At 45.0% G+C, this 14,332-nt stretch overlaps 2 protein-coding genes across 5 annotated transcripts; one reads left to right on the top strand and one right to left on the bottom strand.

Annotated features, from left to right (window-relative positions):
• Nucleotides 1–24: 24 nt before the first annotated feature.
• On the top strand, nt 25–6,112 carry slc46a1 (solute carrier family 46 member 1). Its single transcript, XM_061281155.1, has 6 exons — nt 25–342; nt 666–1,057; nt 1,130–1,602; nt 1,806–1,889; nt 2,106–2,262; nt 2,332–6,112. Exons 1-6 carry the CDS (start codon nt 25–27, stop codon nt 2,381–2,383), a joined length of 1,476 nt encoding a protein of 491 aa, XP_061137139.1. The 3' UTR covers nt 2,384–6,112.
• On the bottom strand, nt 1,775–14,019 carry sarm1 (sterile alpha and TIR motif containing 1). Of its 4 annotated transcripts, none has more exons than XM_061281152.1 (9): nt 13,031–14,019; nt 10,851–11,469; nt 10,362–10,574; nt 10,184–10,275; nt 9,768–10,094; nt 9,496–9,685; nt 9,230–9,351; nt 8,430–9,144; nt 1,775–2,384 (listed from the first exon to the last, which is right to left on the bottom strand). In XM_061281152.1, the coding sequence occupies exons 1-8, from the start codon at nt 13,495–13,497 to the stop codon at nt 9,042–9,044; spliced, it is 2,133 nt and encodes a 710-aa protein (XP_061137136.1). In that variant the 5' UTR covers nt 13,498–14,019; the 3' UTR covers nt 1,775–2,384; nt 8,430–9,041. The 4 variants fall into 4 exon arrangements, with proteins under 4 accessions (XP_061137136.1, XP_061137135.1, XP_061137134.1 ...); XM_061281151.1 differs by lacking the exon at nt 1,775–2,384 and adding an exon at nt 3,949–4,441; XM_061281150.1 differs by lacking the exon at nt 1,775–2,384 and adding an exon at nt 3,949–4,423.
• Nucleotides 14,020–14,332: the final 313 nt, after the last annotated feature.

Below are 14,332 nucleotides of genomic sequence, written 5' to 3'. Positions count from 1 at the left end.
CATGTTTATTCGATACGAGTCGATATGTACGAGCCGGACACGGCTGCTATCCTTCCGGATGACGAGGAACTGAAAGCCGATGGCTCAAACTTTTCGCCCGGCCATGATGAGGACACCCTGCAGCTGCCACCGCCGACCTCTCGGCCGGCGGGACCGCCGTTTGCGTGTCCGCTTCCAGTGTCCGTGGAGCCCGTCATGTTCCTGTCCGTGTTTGCCGTGGTCCTCCAGGCACCGCTGACCACTCAATATCTGTGGGACCGAATTAGCGAAGACGTTGGCTACAATGCTTCGAAAATGTCGGAGTGCGGCAACAGATCCGCGGGACCAAGCGCTCTTCAGAAGGTAAACTTGTATGATTTGCTGGTCCAAAATGTGCAAAGTCTGCTTTGTATATTTTAGGTTGAGACCAGCAAACTCCAACTGGCAGATTTGAATCCAATTATACTAAAAAAAACATGACGTCACGTGATGCGGAAGTTTATTTTTTAATTCTTTTTTAGTTCGAGGCGTAGCAAATGTTTTCACACTGATCATGCTCCAGATAAAAAATAAAAACCTTACAAGTAATGATTTTAATGATTTTAGATAGAGTTAGCATAAGTACTTCCAGCATTATAAGTAACAGCTACTTGTGTTTTTTCCATTGTGTAATTTTTCTTTGCAAGGAAGTGGAAACCCTGACAGCACACTGGAACCTCTACATCAGTCTGGCGGGCTTTTCTGTCGGCTTGCTGGTGGTCCCTCTTCTGGGCTCGTGGAGCGATTTTGCAGGTCGCAGGCCGGTCCTCATCATTCCCAACCTGGGTCTGGCCATGCAGGTGGTTGTCTACCTGATAGTGATGTACCTCAAGCTGCCTGTGGCCTACTTTCTCGTGGGTCGACTGCTCAGTGGACTTTCGGGGGATTTCAACGCTATACTGGCTGCCTGCTTTGCGTATGTGGCCGACACGAGCGACAGAAAAGCCCGCACTTTCAGGGTGGCGGTCCTGGAAGCTTGTATTGGGCTCTCTGGGATGTTTGCCAGCATTATCGGAGGGCACTGGAGGCGGATGCAAGGGTAAGGAATTCTCACTTTATTTATTTTTGTCATGATTTTCAGCCAACACCTTGTTTTTCTGCCTATTTGTAGCTACATCAACCCCTTCTGGTTGGTCCTGGCAACCAGCCTGATGTCGGCTCTGTATGCGTTCCTGTTTGTCCCCGAATCTGTCGAGAAAGACCCCAGCGCCAAGCTTCTCACCGTTCGCCATCACAAAGCCGTGTGGCACATTTTCTCCACCGGGGGCAGCGAGGGCGGCGGAAGGTTCCTGAGATGCAAACTGTGGCTCTACATGCTTTGCTTCTTCCTTGTGGTGAGCATCCACATCGGGAGCCGCGAGCTGTTCGTCCTGTACGAGCTGAGCCCGCCGCTGTGCTGGGGCTCGACGCTCATCGGCTATGGCTCGGCTGCTCTGCACTTGTGCTACCTGAGCAGCCTGCTGGGGCTGAAGGTCATGTTGCACTGGCTGGAGGACTCGTGGGTGGCTGTTATTAGTCTTGCCTCCAACATCACTGGACTGCTGGTTTTCTCTGTGGCGGACACCACTCTGCTCATGTTCACAGGTAACGCTCATCACATGAAAAAACTCAACGTACATGTTTTAATGTGATGTGTATTTTCCATTATTATGTATTGCTTTAGTGATGTACTAAACCTTAGATCAGATTTCAGATCAAATGTATGCCCCCCGCCCCCCCCCCCCCCCCCCCCCACAAACACACACACACACAACTGTAATGTGTCTGTCTACATTGTGTGTCACCAGGTTATGGTTTTTTATTCTTCTTTGTGGCTGCTACACCTGTGCTCAGAGCTAAGCTGTCCAAGCTGGTGAGCCAGTCTGAACAAGGTGAACCACTCATCACATTGCAGACCGGCTTTACATGCTTTAAATGTGAAAACATTGAGACTTAAAGGCACTGTCATCTTGTAAAAATATATACATCTTGCTTAGTTTTGGTAGCTTTACTAAAATTCAAATGTTTTATTAAATGTTCTCTACTGCTACCGTGACTGAGGACATCCTGGAGGTAGCATACATGCTGAAGTCTGCATTCTCTGCCAGGTGCTCTCTTTTCCTCTGTGGCCTGTGTGGAGAGCTTGTGTTTCCTCGTGGGTAGTGGCCTCTTCAACTCTGTCTATCCAGCCACGCTGCACTTCATGAAGGGCTTCGCCTTCCTCTTGGCCGCCATCCTCCTTCTCATCCCAGCAAGTATAATTGGGTGAGTCTCCTCTTTGCCTCAATCAACACTCAAAAGACGTATTCAAAACTGATGCCGATGTGTCTGCAGGACGCTGCGTTGTTTGGAGATGAGAGAACTCAGCGACGCCATGGCATCCTGACCTGCACAATCAGACCAAAAATAAATACCAATGGCATCACTGTAGCAGAGGGAGGAACGCAAATGATTCTTCCCACTAACACATTTTACTTGAAAGAGTGAGAGCCAACAAATTAGTGAATAAGGGTGTATTCAGATCAGAAAAGTCCTTTAGTCCGCTTGTTTGGTCTCTGCCCATATATTCAAGAGGCACAGTTTCTTTTCATTGCCCCACGGCTCATTTTTTGTAGCATTCAACTGTTGGCAGCACTGAAAAGCAAATTCTTCCAACGGTGTCTTGCTACGGTGTCTTGCATCTGCGTAAAAGGTTCGGACCAGCATTCCAATCGAACCCCGGTCCTTTTAAAGTGGACCAAACAGTCAGGTCTGAATACACTTTAGGTTCACTAAAAATGATTCTGCAATTGCAAAAAGTCAATGAAGGGAAAACTTGTTTTTATGCATTTATTTTTGCGCACTGTGAATCATCCAAGAGGCTGCATTTCAATATGAATACAATATTGAAACTGATTTTATTCTGTCCATTTGAAAAATAATAATCGTCCAAAGCAAAAGTGCAATATTGTTGATTCACATTTCTTCGGAATGTCATTTTTAGTCCGTCCAATTTTTTAACGGTTATCTGATTTTGATCCATCCATATTTTTGACAATTGTTATATGGAAATGAATGATTTTTAAAAAATAATGTACTGTTTTTTTCTCCCTGTATTTAAAATAATTGTTACTTTTGTCAGATTCTTGTGGTTGTTTTTTAATATCTTTAACAGAAGGGAACCAACAATTTAGACTGCGTGCAGAAAAATGGGAATCATGTAACCAGTTGGGGATTACTGAGTTAGAACTTGAAGCAAAGCAGCACTGGATAGTCCCTCAGCACACAGGCACACACAACATGGAGCCGTCCGAGTTGCACTGTGAGCTAACAAATCAGCTTTAAAATGCACAAAGGGAAGTGCAGAGGTCAAACAGCATATTGGCTTGTTGGGATTGAGCTGTGTGTTTTCTACTGGAAGGACACTTGTAATATTTCAAAATTAAAAATGTTTTTAAGATGCATTAGATTCATTATATAATTTGAATGCAAAATAAAATTCAGAATTTTACTATGGTCATCTTTCTGGTAGAATTTACTACTGTAAACTGAAGTACTGTAGTAACTTCCTTTATTTACTATATATTTAAAAGCATGAATTGCCAAACTGTAAGTGCTTTTCACAATCTAGTTATTTTGTGGGTTTTTAAAATTGAGTGAAACAGACAACCCCACACAATTTGGAAGGTGCATGTTTTTCATTGGACGGAGTTTTTCAGAATCAAAAAGCATTTAGTATGCAATACAAATGAGAAAATGATTTTAAAATGCACAATGCTGAACAAAATGTGGAGCTGTTGTTTTATTGACTAAATTATGGCGTCCGACAAGTATTAAAGCTGACCTCACTGCATCATTGTATAGTAGATGGCAATTGTGGACGTCAACAGATCTTCAGGCCAGTGCGTTCGTTATCTGTTGATGCATGTACATTATAGTTGCTCAGAATAAATACACAAGTAGGAAGAGCAATACAAGTCAAGTCAAGTTTATTTGTATAGCCCTAAATCACAAGCAGTCTCAAAGGGCTTCACATAGACAGAAATTGACAATTATTCTCAAAGCATCCCCTGATCTTAAGCTCCCAAAAGGGCAAGGAAAAACTTAAAAACCCCTAGCAGGGGGAAAATGAGAAACCTTGAGAAGGGACCACAGATGGAAGGATCCCCCTTTCAGGATCACCAGGTTGAAATGGATGCAGAGAGGGCACAAATGATACAACATGAAAATCAATTAAATAAAAAGTGGATGTCCATGTCACAGCAGAGGGCTGCCGAAAGGAGCCCTCAATTGTCCTGGCAGTGCTCTTCGAGGAGGTTGAGCTGCAGTTCCCCTATCCTGAATTGGCCACGAGAATCCAGATAGCCGCTGTCAGCATGGGTACCACCTAACCACCTCCCCGGCCGGGGAGGGGGGAGGGAGGGGGTGGAGAGGGAGAGAAAACAAACTCCAGCCGAATCGGCCACTACAGGTTAGTTAAAGGCCATGTCATAGAAATGTGTCTTTAAACGTGTCTTAAATGTTTCTACTGAGGTAGCAGTCCTAATATCCATTGGTAGGGCATTCCAAAGCTCTGGAGCCCGAATAGAAAATGCTCTAGAGCCTGCAGACATTTTCTTAGCCCTCGGTGTCGCTAAAAGGGTAGCGTTTTGCGAACGAAGGTTACGAGACGGAACATAAGGAACAACTAGGTCGACGAGATATGAAGGCGCTAAGCCATGCAGCGATTTATAGGTTAATAGAAGAACCTTGAAGTCACATCTTAAATGGACCGGAAGCCAATGTAAGTTGGCTAGTATTGGGGTAATGTGATCAAATTTTCTTGTCCGAGAGAGCAGCCTTGCAGCGGCATTTTGTACTAACTGTAGACTTTTGATGCGGGACTTAGGAAGACCCGAAAATAGTACATTACAGTAGTCCAGGCGCGACGTGACGAACGCATGTATAATAGTTTCCGCATCACCGGTCGAAAGGATCGGACGAATCTTTGCAATATTACGAAGGTGAAAAAACGCAATTCTGGTTATATTCTTAATGTGCTTTTGAAAGGAGAGAGTTTGGTCAAATATTACCCCGAGATTAGTTACAGTATCGCTTTGAGTGATAGTACGGTTATCTATAGTTATAGCGGTTTCCTTGAATAAGTGTTGATAACGAGCTGGACCAATTATCAACATCTCAGTTTTATCTGGGTTAAGACGAAGGAAGTTGAGAGACATCCATTGCTTGATCTCCGCAAGGCACTTCTCAAGATTACAACAATCCCGCGGATCTGTCATCGATAACGGCATATATAATTGGGTGTCATCCGCATAGCATTGAAAACTAATATTATATTTACGTATTATGTCCCCAAGCGGAATCATATAAATATTAAAAAGAATTGGTCCGAGAACCGATCCCTGTGGGACACCACATGTAACATTATAGAGCTCCGAGGACGCATTGCCATGGACCACTCGGTGCGTCCTGTTTGATAGATAGGAATGGAACCAGCCTAGTGCTGACCCTGAAATACCAACACAACTTTTAAGACGCCCTAATAAAATATCGAAGTCTACAGTGTCGAAGGCAGCACTAAGATCGAGTAGTAACAGTACAGACGAAATGTTTGAATCCATAGCTACGAGGAGATCATTAGTCACTTTCGCAAGTGCTGTCTCAGTGGAATGATTAGCTCTAAAACCAGACTGAAAAGTGTCGTATCGATTATTGGCGACCATGTAATCAATAAGCTGCTGCGCTACTACTTTTTCAAGAAGTTTTGCTATGAATGGGAGGTTTGAAACTGGCCTATAATTACTGAGACAGTCCGGGTCAAGATTTGGTCGCTTAAGTAACGGTTTAATGATAGCGGTTTTAAAGGCTGTTGGCACTATCCCAGAGGAGACAGACAGATTGATTATATTTAAGACGGACGGTCCTAAAATTTGAAATAATTCTTTAAGTAGTTTGGCTGGAAGAGGGTCGAGTAAACATGTTGTTTGTTTAGCCGCACTAACAATTTGTGTAAGCCTTTCAAGAGACACGCTTTTAAAAGTTGAGAGGGTTGTTGCATGATCATCAGCGTTGGTAAACGGCGTGCTCGACCGAGCGATTGGAATGCTATTCTTGATCTCATCCCTAATGGATTCAATCTTTTGAGCAAAAAATTTCATGAACTCGTCAGCTGAGTGGAAGGAACTATCGGAGGTCGGCTGGCGCAGAGTCAGCTTTGCCACTGTATCAAATAGGTGTTTCGGATTGTTTTTATTGAGATTAATAACTTGCGAAAAATATCGAGTTTTTGCTAAGATAAGCGCATCTTTATATTTCAGGAGGCTATCCTGCCATGCCTGATGGAAAACCTCAAGTTTGGTTAGACGCCATCTGCGCTCATGCTTTCTACATAATTGCTTAAGCGTACGCGTTTCATCTGTGAACCATGGAGTAGGCACTCTACGGCGAGTTTTCAGACGTAACGGCGCCACAGAGTCAATGGCATTTAACAATGTCGCATTGAATTCATTCGTAAGATTATCAATAGAGTCGGCGTATGTGAGAAAATTAGTGGTTGCCGGCGACAGTATTTCAGATAGCGCAGTTGCAGTCATAGAGTTGAAATGACGGCTCCTATAATGCTGATTGCTCTCTTGTCTTTGACAAGGAACTATAATTTCAAACTTTATTAAGTAATGATCAGACAAAACAGTAGTGTATGGCAGTACTGCTATATTTGAGGTTGCAAGTCCTCGGGATAATACCAGATCTATGGTATTTCCATTCTTATGCGTTGCTGCCTGTACAGCTTGCGTAAAACCAAAGGTATCAGTTAAAGTCTGAAACGCCGAAGTAAGTGGCTCTGACGGTAAATTCATGTGGATGTTGAAATCGCCCATGATAATTATATTATCCGCATTGGTTACGAGATCAGCCACAAATTCTGAAAATTCATCCAGGAAGCCAGAGTAAGCCCCGGGTGGACGGTAAATAACAACAAGATAAAATGACGGTAAAGCGGTGGATCGGACAATGAGAACCTCAAATGTTTTAAATACGTTGATCGAACGAGGCCTAAAACTAAGCTCGGAATTCGAGATGAGGGCGACACCCCCACCCTTTTTTCGAGGACGCGCCACATGCGAGCTCACAAAATTTGGAGGCGAGGCCTCATTAAGCGGCATCAGTTCATTAGGTTTTAACCAGGTCTCGCAGAGACCAAAAGCGTTTAGATTATGTTCTGTGATGAGATCATTAACGAGAATGGCTTTCGTATGAAGCGATCTAATATTCATAAAACCAAGTTTAAGTGTAATTGGTCGATCCGGGTGCGTATTTATCGAAGGATATTTATACGAAATGCGAGTAAGATTGTGTTCTCTAAGCCTGACATCACCTCTCAAATGTTTGTTAGCGCGGTGGGCTGATACGACCGTGGGAATCTGATAGTAAATATTTGTTACACGTGTAGAATTATCTGAAACCGGCACCGTTTCCTCAGCAAAACCGGTCGGGGTGGAATGATTGGATTTGTCTACTACCCCAGTAGAAAGTGCGTTTATGTGTACTGTCGCACTATTCAAACTATCACGCTCTAGTCTACACAAGGAGCTATGTGCATGCTGGGAGTCTAGCCTAGCGCTAGTTAACTTTATCTTAACAGACTCCAAACCCATCCTGACAGGTGGTCTAATCACCTGTGACCCGGCCTGCTCTAAAGTGACCTGTCATGTGTGGCTCAAACAGTAATCTATATTCCTAGAAAGAGTGAAGGCGCCTTCACGGTTAGGGTGAAGGCCGTCCTTCCTCAGCAGGTCGGGGCGGCCCCAGAAGGAAGGCCAGTTATCTATGAAATACAGTCCCTGCTTCTTACAGAACCCAGCCATCCATCGATTAAGGGAGACTAATCTACTAAGCCTCTCATCAGTGCCTCTCCCAGGCAGGGGGCCAGAGACAAATACTCGATGCCGACTCATCTTTCTAGCGAGATCACAAGTCCTCGCTATGTTTCTCTTTGTGATCTCCGACTGCCTCATCCTAACATCATTGGAGCCGACGTGTATCACTATGTCCGAGTAGCTAGTGTTGATGGAACTACGCTGTTGACTAGACCTATTGCGAGTCAGCTCCCTAAGATTAGCTTCTATGTCGGGTGCTCTGCCCCCAGGAATACACATTACCGTGGCTGGATTTGTAAGCGTAATATTTCGGGTAATGGAGTCACCTATGACCAAAGTGCGAGGGCCAGTAGACCGAGATGACTTTGGACGGCTATGCGTCTTACCTGGCTCATCGCGATTAGCAAGCCGCTTGGGGCTAATGCTAACTGGGCTAGCAGGCTGACTACAGCCCGCGTCTGTATCCGCCACATCTACAGTTATCGCGCAATTCCGCTCTAACTGGCGGACACGTCCCTCTAGCAGGGACAACCTCTCTAAGAGAAGGGTGCAGTTGGTGCACGAAGCCACACAAACCTCTCGATCCGCAGCCATACTTTGTGTCCGATGATCGACGGCAGACAAACGGCCACGAAGCCTCCGCTCTCCCAGGCACTCCAACTGTGAAAAAAAAGATCGACAGTGTAATAAAAGATTCAAACTTACTTTAGAGTCAGGGAGATGAGTTCCACGCTGGAGAAAACAAAATCGTCCAAGCCTGAAAAGTATTGGGAGTCTGGCTGAGAAGGAAGAGGGCGTCCGGCAGAGAACCCGGAAGCCACATTTTGCTTGGCTGACCAATATTTACTTAACAAATGTATTTAATGGCGCCGACAATGGGAACACAAATATAAAGAGCTAGTGTTTATGCTATATTCTATTGCATGTTCCAATTTCAAAGGCAAATTTGTGATACAATGTAAATAATTTCATTTGAGAGTAATCGTAACAAAAATGCTATGACTCAGTAATCTGAATGACGTGTTAATCCTTTTGTTTTTGTTCCTGAGTCAAAAAGAGACATACACTGTACTTGATGACACATTATTAAGAATAAGGGAATCAGTTTTTTATGCACAAATCATAAAGACCTCATGTTATTGTTTGCGATTTTGGCATACGTTAAAGGTGATTCTAGAATAAATGTGTTCATTTCTTTTTCTGCTCTTTGGAACTATCTAGAAGATCTTGGTTTCCCTTTAGAAAGCGGAGGATCTTCTCAATCGAGGCCTCCTGATACTCATGCGACCACCTGTGTCAAGAAAAGGCAACATTCCATCAGTTAATAATCAAAAGATGGGTCGTGTTTGTAAAATATGAATGGAATGGCTCCTCACTTGATGCCGTTGAAGTTGAGAATAGATCTCATGTCCTCTGGCAGAGACATGGGATCAGGCCATACAAAGTAATCCGTGACTGGGACGATGTTCTTCTTTCCACCCAAAGCGGTGACTATTTCCTGTAACATCAGATTAATGACAAAATAATAAAAGATGTTTCATCAGCAGTTCAAATCTCAAACATGAGGAGTCAGTATTTTCAGATGGATCCCGCCAACCAAAACAGGGGCAAGAACTATGAGAAACCACAAGAGTGAGCTGACCTTATGCACCCAGTCTTTCATAGCCGTGTCTCCCATGCACTTGTCCAGAGCGTTGGCAGACAGGACCAGGATGAAGTTTCGAGCCCGCTGGACACTCTGAATAAGTTTGTCCTCAAATTTTCCGGCTTCTAGCTTCTCCACATCTATGAAGACACTGAATCCTCGAACCTGCAGGTGCACCTTTAGAAGACTTTCGGTGCCAAAGAATGTACAAGTTAGAACAAAGCAAGTCAAATGTAGTTTAGACTTAATAAGAACCCTCCTACTCTGACCTGGCGAGTTGTGATCCGGTGGTCCGACGATAGCTGATGAACACATCGGGTCCCGCAGGCTGGGCATCTGTGCTGCATGGTTTCAGCGGTTTTCGACTGACCGCCAGGATCTTGGCTCGGTGGACTCCGTTGAGTACGTGGCAGTCATGCAGAAGCTGCTGATCCGTCAGGCTTTGGATGTTGTCGCGGTCCACTCCTGACTGGACGAAGCCGTACGTGTACTGGCGATAACGAGGGTCCGCTTCCGTCAGCCAGTCAGCCATATTGTGAGGGTCGCATGTAGCATAGTTGGCGTAGGTCTTTAGCACGCGCAGGTCTCTTAGGAACCTGGCGGAAAGAAAATATGGTACCTCTAAATTTCACCATAAGTTTGACCACAGAATTTTCCAGAAAAGAAAAGAAATAAATGAATGTGCCTCTTGCGACAGAGGCCAGCAGTCATGCCCAGGTCTGTGCTCAGCTCTTGCTCTGTGATGTTCAGAAGGAGATCTCCATCCACCTGGAGCTCCTGGCTCAACAGACAGACACAAATTCATCAGACAAAAGCAAGTTCTATCGATACTCTGGTTTGATGATCAGGAAGTCAAAACTGACCTGGAAGCGGTCGCAGTATGCGCTGAAGCCGACCTGCTGCAACCAAGTCTGCACCTCGCAGGTCTTCCAATTGGGCACAGAGGACGGGATGCGCTTGGGCACTTCATCGCCCATCATTCTTAAGGCCCGCTTGGCTAAGGAGCAGGCCGTGCCATTGCTGGAGTACATGACTATTCTTTTAAGGCTCTGCACTGCTCCAATCTCTTGGAAAATCTGGAACCAGATAAAAGATAAAAGTGTTAAATGTGAATTCAAACAGCCTCGAGACAATATAACATTTTCTATTTAATAGCCTGTATAAAAAAGGGTAGGACACTGTGTGGCCTGGCCACTAATCAAGTGTGAAATTGGAACAATCCTTTTTAGAGTCATCAATAAACCCGGAGGAAATCAATACTAACACAATTGGGAGAACCGCAAACGCCACACAGAAAGGACCGAAGCCGAGATTCAAACTCTGAAACTCAGAACTGTGAGCAGTGACTGTACCTTGGTGTTGCGTTGACGGGACTTGATGCTGGTCTCAACGCAAAGGTAGAAGGCCGCGATGCACTTTCCCTCCAGTCTCGTTCCATCCAGCAACGGCAAGAGGTGCTGCAGGTCGGACGCCGTCTTCCCTTGCATGCAGTCGGCGCTGTCCGACAAACTTCGCGCAAAATCATCGGGATCCAGAGATGCGATGAAGGGCTCCACCAGCTCCAGCGTGCCGGATTTCACCACCTCCTTCTCGATTTCTTTGTTGGCCGCCAAGACGGTGACGGCTAGGCACGCGTGGAAGCGGATGAGTTCGTCCTCTTTGGAGAAGGCAAGAGGGAAGAGCCATTCAGCAGCCTGCTTCTCGATCATCCATCTCTGGCAGCGGTGGCCTCCGTACATGGCGCAGTTGGCCAAGGCCACAGCGCAGTGACGCAGCACGGTGGGGTCCGTGCCTCTGCACCAGTAGAGCAGAGCATCCAAGGCGCCGTTGGTGATGAGGTGCACCGACGTCTCCTCGGTGTGTTTGAACATGTGCTCCAGGATTCCCGACACGCTGCGAGCCAGCTGGGCGTCCTCTTGCTGCCGGGTTAGGTTGAGGATGACCCCCAATCCCAGACGAGCTACGTAATCTCTGTCAGGGAAGGGCCAGAAATGTTAGAAGTACATACTCGATCTGCTTGACAGGAAGACAGAGAACACAACCTTGCCTATGAAAAAGAAACCTTCAGTATCATTTTATTGTCCAATCAGTGGTCTGCCGATGGTCTTTTACTGAATGCCCTTCACAGGACCCCCAAGTTGTGGGTGCATTTTTTTAGAAATACATAAAAACTTCCTCTTTTTGAAAAGCAACTTCAAACACATTTGTGCAAATCCGAAAAAAAAATACTGATTTTATTGTTGTAAATTTTTTCATTAAGTTGTGTGTTCTTGTATTAAGTGTAAAAGGCTGTGATTCTGTATTTTATTTATTTTATTTGTTCGATTTATTATGGCCATGTGAAGCAGTTTGTGACTCTTTGTGCTATATAAATTAAATTACTTCCCTGTGTGCACTTCACTACATGGCTGGCTTGCACTTCCTGTAATTTACCACCTGACCTATTTTATGATGGTTGTTGTTTTGTAGAGGTATTTATGATGATTTTGATGATCATTAATATGTCCTGTTCCAATCAAATTTCATAAAGCACACTATGAAGGGACTGGAAAACAAAAACAAAAATGACAACCACATTCTAATGGGAGCCAATGCAACAAGTCTAATGAACATTAAACCTTCACAACAAGGATGATAATGCTCAGTTTTGCAATATAAGTCACAATATATTTCTTATTGTGGTTTCTTGGTGATGCATTTTGCCATCCACACTGTGACCCTGAGTAGCAGTGAAGAAAATGGACGGCTGGCTGGCTGGATGGATTGATGCACTGTTTCTTATTTCCGGGATGCACAGGGACAGGAAGTGCTTCTGGAGTTACGCGTCGATGTGTGTGTTTTCTTCTCTATGCTGGCCTGCAGACACTTTTACAATCGCGTCACCTAAAATAGATCATCTTCATCATGGAGGATTGAACGAGAACCTTAAACCAGAGATGTGATTTGTTTCATACTTAATGTGGATTCTGATGGGGGAAGAATGCGAGTCTCCTGTGACACTAATAGAAGGGAAGAGTGCCTTGGATATTTGTGGCTATTAGCAGGGTGGGGCTCAAATGAAACTAGCTGCAGACAAGAACAGATAAATGTATGGAAAAGTTCAATACTGCCTGATTACATTGTCCAGGTTCAGATCCTCATATGTAAATTGCTGGATCTATTCTTTGTGCATTTCTTTAAATTATTTACTTTAATTATTATTATTAGTAGTGTTTAATGTCTGTTGATGGCCGGCATCTCAATGCGATGCAATGTTGGGTAACCACATTTGTCAACAAGTGTTGGTTTGTTACACTGCATGAGACAAGTTCTTCTTCCTGCAATCTAATACAGGATGTGTATTTGATTATACTTATTTATAAATGTATATAGGTTCAATTGAAGTATTCATGTGTTTAGGGTGGACGCAGAAGCACACTCATGAGCCTAACTTAACATGATGATATTATTTTGAATTTATGAACCCCAGTGTGCATGTTCCAACATCTCTATTGAGGGTGATGGTGCAAGTGTATTGGCTGCAGATTGATACCTGTTGTCTGAGACCAGTATCTGCTCCAGTAATTTGGCAGACTCATATGTGATCTCCACAGCAGGTGTCTGCTGGAGTTGCAGCAGGAGCTCCAGGCCTCCATCCAGCCGGATCCTGTTGCAGATCTCTTCGGCCACCTGACGTCCGACGGCAGGTAGAACCCAGGCCTCCTCCACCAGCTGATAGATCTCCGCGATGGCTCCGCGCGTCTCGTCAGAATCAGACGTTTCCTTAGCGCGTTTGAGCCGCTGGATAGCGGTGCGCAACGCGGGGAGAGAGACGTCCAGAGCCGCTTGCACGTCAGCGTGGATCCCTGGCGACACCGGTCTCTGCTGTTCGGCCCCGGAGCCGCTCCTTCCTCGTTGCAGTCGGCTGACATATTCGGGCACCGTCAGGCGGTCTGAGCTAAACATGACAGACAAACGTCTGAAGAGCCTCCACAGGAAGAAGGTGAGAGAAAAGAGCATCTACCGGCAGAAGCAACGGTGACTGCCTTTGTTTACAAGAGCATCGGATTGGGTGACGTTTTCGCCCCAGCTGGTGAATAGCAAACAAACAAGGCCTCTGGTATTAATCCCAAGTGACAACTGCCTCCAAATTATTAAATGAGCAACTCCCCATCGATTCGTCCCGTATCCTCCAAGATTTAAAATAATCACAACATGATCAGGCGCTGGTATGAAGCATCAAACACACAGCAGGTCCTTTTGTCTGTTCCTGGTGTCAAGTGCGTCGTTTTCTCACGTCTCACCATCGATGCGCGCTTTGGTTCTTATTGTTCAAAAGAGAATTAAACCATTTGAAACTCCTCTTCCGCAGTTCCAGAAAATGAGCTGTCACTGCATTGGCATCGGACAGCTGCAATTCGCAGAATCCACGAGCTGCTTGCCTGCCTGCTGCGTCCTCCGAAGAATTGCTCAGGTTGCACTTTGCACCGCCCGCCGCTCGTGGAAACAACCGGGACGGAGCTTCCATTAAAAGAAGCAGCCCCCACCCCCCTCCTCCCAACCTCTCTCTTGCAAACGAGCAGGCTGGCCCTCTACTGGACGCACCAATAAATACAATATTCATGTAATCATCCTCACTCAAGTTGTAACATACAAATTTGCCATTTTGGGCGTCTCCTGGAATTGGACGTATGATGTTTTAATACTATGACCTGCAGGACGAACGTTGTAGGAAATGCATGAGTTGCAACATGGCTCTGCCAAACAAACAATTGTTACAGCAAAAGTGTCTAAGATACACCTATCTTTACAAATAATGCATAATGACAGGATTTGGGCTTATTTAAGAAGTAAA

Source organism: Syngnathus typhle, linkage group LG6 (genome assembly GCF_033458585.1).
Source record: "Syngnathus typhle isolate RoL2023-S1 ecotype Sweden linkage group LG6, RoL_Styp_1.0, whole genome shotgun sequence".
In the NCBI taxonomy this organism is placed as follows: Eukaryota; Metazoa; Chordata; class Actinopteri; order Syngnathiformes; family Syngnathidae; genus Syngnathus; species Syngnathus typhle.
The sequence above is the reverse complement of the archived record's forward strand: the minus strand, read 5'-3'. Positions and strand labels throughout refer to the sequence as shown.

What these genes read in the sequence shown, in the direction of transcription:
- slc46a1 (XM_061281155.1), top strand. Translation starts at nt 25, where the DNA reads ATGTACGAGCCGGACACGGCTGCTATCCTTCCGGATGACGAGGAACTG. An exon ending in GACCAAGCGCTCTTCAGAAG is followed by an intron (nt 343 to 665) that starts GTAAACTTGTAT and finishes TTTCTTTGCAAG; the next exon opens with GAAGTGGAAACCCTGACAGC. An exon ending in CACTCTGCTCATGTTCACAG is followed by an intron (nt 1,603 to 1,805) that starts GTAACGCTCATC and finishes GTGTGTCACCAG; the next exon opens with GTTATGGTTTTTTATTCTTC.
- sarm1 (XM_061281152.1), bottom strand. Translation starts at nt 13,497, where the DNA reads ATGCTCTTTTCTCTCACCTTCTTCCTGTGGAGGCTCTTCAGACGTTTG. An exon ending in CCCGTCAACGCAACACCAAG is followed by an intron (nt 10,575 to 10,850) that starts GTACAGTCACTG and finishes ATCTGGTTCCAG; the next exon opens with ATTTTCCAAGAGATTGGAGC. An exon ending in CTCAACTTCAACGGCATCAA is followed by an intron (nt 9,145 to 9,229) that starts GTGAGGAGCCAT and finishes TTCTTGACACAG; the next exon opens with GTGGTCGCATGAGTATCAGG.